The sequence below is a fragment of the Rhagoletis zephyria genome, unplaced genomic scaffold (genome assembly GCF_001687245.7).
Source record: "Rhagoletis zephyria isolate East Lansing unplaced genomic scaffold, Rhagoletis_zephyria_1.1 Rzeph_scaffold_00318, whole genome shotgun sequence".
NCBI lineage: Eukaryota > Metazoa > Arthropoda > Insecta > Diptera > Tephritidae > Rhagoletis > Rhagoletis zephyria.
In genome coordinates this window covers 121759-125915 of record NW_016157402.1, presented here as the reverse complement: position 1 = coordinate 125915, position 4157 = coordinate 121759, and the positions used below count along the sequence as shown (strand labels likewise).

General features: G+C 31.0%; 1 protein-coding gene across 3 annotated transcripts in view; it reads right to left on the bottom strand.

Moving 5' to 3' along the window:
• Positions 1 to 362: 362 nt before the first annotated feature.
• The window catches only part of Ac76E (adenylate cyclase type 2 Ac76E), a 65804-nt gene continuing 62009 nt past the window's right edge, over positions 363 to 4157 (bottom strand). For all 3 annotated transcript variants that reach the window (XM_017610524.1, XM_017610526.1, XM_017610525.1), the window contains one exon: positions 363 to 1774. In XM_017610524.1, coding sequence (XP_017466013.1) covers positions 1643 to 1774 — 132 coding nt within the window. In that variant the 3' untranslated portion in view covers positions 363 to 1642. The remainder of the gene's footprint in view (positions 1775 to 4157) is intronic.

Here is a 4157-nt window from a genome sequence, read left to right as displayed (position 1 = left end):
CATAATTAAATTTGTGCAACTATTATAACATTGCATGTAAACGTTAAAATGAGAGTTACGATGTCACATGTCACCGTGGAATAAGCCAAATATAATTGTGGTATCTAAAAAAAGAGTAATTTTGGAAAAAAACTACGTCACTATTTTTATGAAGCACTAATAATAACACAAATGGAGAAACCAAACTATTTTAACGCCGCTTCTGAACGGCAAATGGTTTTTATGAGAAACTTTTTCAAGGAAGAAATATACACCAATGGTTTGCCATTGCATGCCGAGGGGCGACCGCTGATAGAAAAAAAAAAAACGTTTTCTTATTTAGATGTTTCTCGGGCCAGAGATCGAGCCCAGTTCCTACAGAGGGGTACGTAATAAAAATAATAAGTTAAAGTCTGTTTAATTGCTTATGTATTTATATGTAGGTTGACAAAATTCTGGCCTGTATGGGGATGAAAGACAATCAACTTACGATTTTTAATGTATAGAGGCAAAAGTTTAGTCTCGAAAACCGCAGTATATCCAGTATTTCAGTTCTGAACAATAACTAATGTTAAATGCATTTTTTTTTTTAAGATTGACGGAGTTAATTGAACTTATATACATACTTTTGATATCGAATGGGCATATATTTAGGTAGGTAATTTATGCCTTTCTAAATAAAAATAAAAAAACCCAACTCTGTTGAGTTTTCGTGGCGAGAATGAAACACTAATTTTTAGGTTTGCACGTATTTTAATAAAAATATAAATACATTTTAAGGTAGAATTACACTACAAAATATCAATAGTTGTGAATCTTGTTTCAGATTAAGACTTAATTGTTAATGGTGTTATATAAACGACTTTTGAATTACATATGCTGTGGAAAAATTTTAGATTAAATAAACTGAAATAAAAATTGTATGAACTGAATTAGGAACGAATTCCGCAAATTGGTGTAAACATATTATTACAAATTCATTTCTTTATATCTAAATATGTATGTAGGTGGGTAAAATTCGATTACACAATTTGCATCTGCAATACAAATGAATTGAACAACTGAAGTTTTTGCTAGTCCTTACAATTCAAGAAAACCAAAAATTTGTTAACCAAGATGAAATTATACACTTATTTTTTCACAACTTTGTCGGAAAATAATTATGACTATTTGTATATAAATAAGAAATAAAAATGCTATTTTTTAACTTAGTAAATAACTTAAAACTGGGTATTTTTAAAACAAGAACGCACCTTGTTGTTATTGTAAAATGTATTCATAAATTAACCAAAATCGAAACCTGAAGATTACAATGTTTAGCACGGCGCCGCGGCGCGCCGGGAAGTTAGCATAGCACTGAAATAACGACTGTTTTGTAAAACAATAAATCTAAAAATTATAAATTTTAATTGCTTCAAATCCGTTCAAATTATTTAAGTTTGCCCAAACCTGCAAGCAATGTATTCGAATATGAAATTTAATTTTCCATTATTTTTTTTTCGTTTCATCCCAGTACTTTCTTTCATTTCACAATTATATAAATACGTTAATCTTTTTATTAAATTACATTTATATTTAATTATTATCATGCTACACACATCCATTACTGCTTCGCTGTTTTTCCGTATTGGCTAATAACATCTCCTTTTTATCGTCTAAATTTTTACAATTTTCCGTCGAATTGAGTCTTTACGAAATAAGTGACTAGATTTCCTTTTCCTTTGACATAAGTTAGGCCACGACACTCGCACTCGTAGCCAGCAGCCATCAGTATTTTTGCTGTATTCTCTGTCGTCTATTCGGAATTGAAAATAAAATTATATCCATTAGAACGTATCACGAAAAAAAGGAAGGTAATTTTTCTTCGGCACCCTGTAAAAACACAACTAAATCGGTTTTTTCTATAGCATTTTTATTTGATGCCCAATTTATATAAATGATGATACATCGTTGTAAAGGTACAAAGGTCGTTTGGGACAAATTGAACAAATTGAAATTTTTACATACAGACCGTATATATCTGATTATATTCTTTTAATTTTAAGTATCTACCATTTATTTATGTATACACATAAATATGTATGATATATGAAATATGTATTGATTATATTATGGGCCGTTGCTAAATCCAAAGTAGTCCAATTTTCGCCAAATCTTACGTATAATTTAAAACACATAATAAGCGTGTTTGATCTGACAGAAAATTTAAGCTTTGCAAGTGTCAACTGTTATTTGTGAGCTCTGCTTTGTTTATTTATTGTTAATCAATTTCATATGGGTCGATCTTTATCAGATACCACATAAATAAAAGTTTCAAAGCTTGCATAAAGTTCATAAAAACTAATTAAACTTAAAACAAGTAAGAAAGTCTAAGTTCAGGCGGAGGCGAACATTAAATATCCGGCGCAAGTATTAAATATATGTTTTCCACCTTTCCGAAAGCTACCGCTACATGATAAGCCGGGGTGTATAAATTTTAAGTAAACTAGCATCCTTAAATTTCGAAGTATTGAAATTTCAAGCATTTCTGAAATTTACCGTTATATGAAAAGCGGCTGTAATTTTAGTCCGATTTCAATAATTTTCAACGTTTTGCTTTTATGTGGCAAGCACAATAAAAATACCATTGTTTGGTATAAATTGGTAGAACGGTTACCGATATACATATATGTGATCATAAGTGGGCGGTGCCACGCCCATTTTCCAAAATTTTACCATAAACGTATTTCTTGGTAAAGAATGGTTGCAAGCGTCAATTTGGAATAAATTAGCTTTAATATTTACTGATTTATCGAAGATTCCGTATTTCTCTAAATTACCCTTATATGGACTGTCCGATTTTAAAAATTTTCGGCCATTTGGTATGGTGTACCAAGGCCAACAACTGTGCCAAGTTTGGAAGAAATTGGTGCAGCGGTTACCAAGTTATACACATGTAACCATAAGTGGTCGTGGCTACGCCCATTTTCCAAAAATGTATAATATTCTTATTTTTTGTCTGAAAATTATTGTAAATATCAATTTTGAGTGAATTATCTTCAGTAGTTACTAAAATATCGCAGTTTTCGTATTTCTGGAAATAACCGTTATATGGGAAGTGGGCGTGGTTACAGTCCGATTTCGCCCATTTTCAATACCAACATACCTTGGATTAACGGAAACCTACATACCAAATTTCGTTGAGATATCTCAATTTTTGCTCGAGTTATCGTGTACACGGACGGACGGACAGACGGGCAGACAGACATGGCTTAATCGATTTCTCTATTCATTCTGAGCATTTATGTATACATTTGTCTATATCTATCTCGATTCGGTTTGGCTGTTACAAACAACCGTTATGTGAACAAAATTAATATACCCTTGTGCACAAGTGTGCTCGGGTATAAAAATGTCCACCAAAAATTTCGATTTTTTTAATTCGATTAATAAAGATTACCGTTGATTTTTTAGAATTTTCATATAACGCATGAAAAAAAACTTTATTTTATATGGAAAAAAATGCGCAACACCCTCCACAAATAAAACTCTAGAACATCAACGGTAATTTTTAACGACTTGAAACTTGCACTAAATCTTGCACTTAAATCCAAATTTTGATGAGCAGATAAAGCTGCCAACAGCATCATTTTGAATTTTATTATTTTGACCGCAACTTTATGTAAGTATGTATATATTTAAAACTTTAACTAAGTAATCTAAGTTAGGTTAAGTTCCTATTCTACTCTTTAATTTGAAGTGGTATTAAATCAGGTTAGAATAAATCAAAAAGCGATTTATTTCTTGTAGTCTCTTTAAGCTTTATTTATATATCCTAGCGTTTCCCCAATTTTTATACTTTGCAAGTAACAAGCTTCCTTAAGGTTTTCAAATTAGACATTAGGTGTGTACTCGTACGCCCAACTATCTAAAGTTTTAGAAAACTTTTACTGGTTTTGCGTTCTCGTACCCAAAAAACTTGCAAAGTAGGGGAAATTGAGAGAGAAAAATGTGAGAGAGAGCTGCAAATTTCTGCTGGAAAAAAGCTAAAACTTGCAAGTAAGAAAATCAGCTGATCACAAACATATGTTTGTAAATAAACAAAAGAAAATATGGCCTTTTTTGGCCTGTTATTATTGCAATTTTTATTATTAATGCTAGTATACAACTAAAAAGTGCGTAAATTTAATAAGCACAAC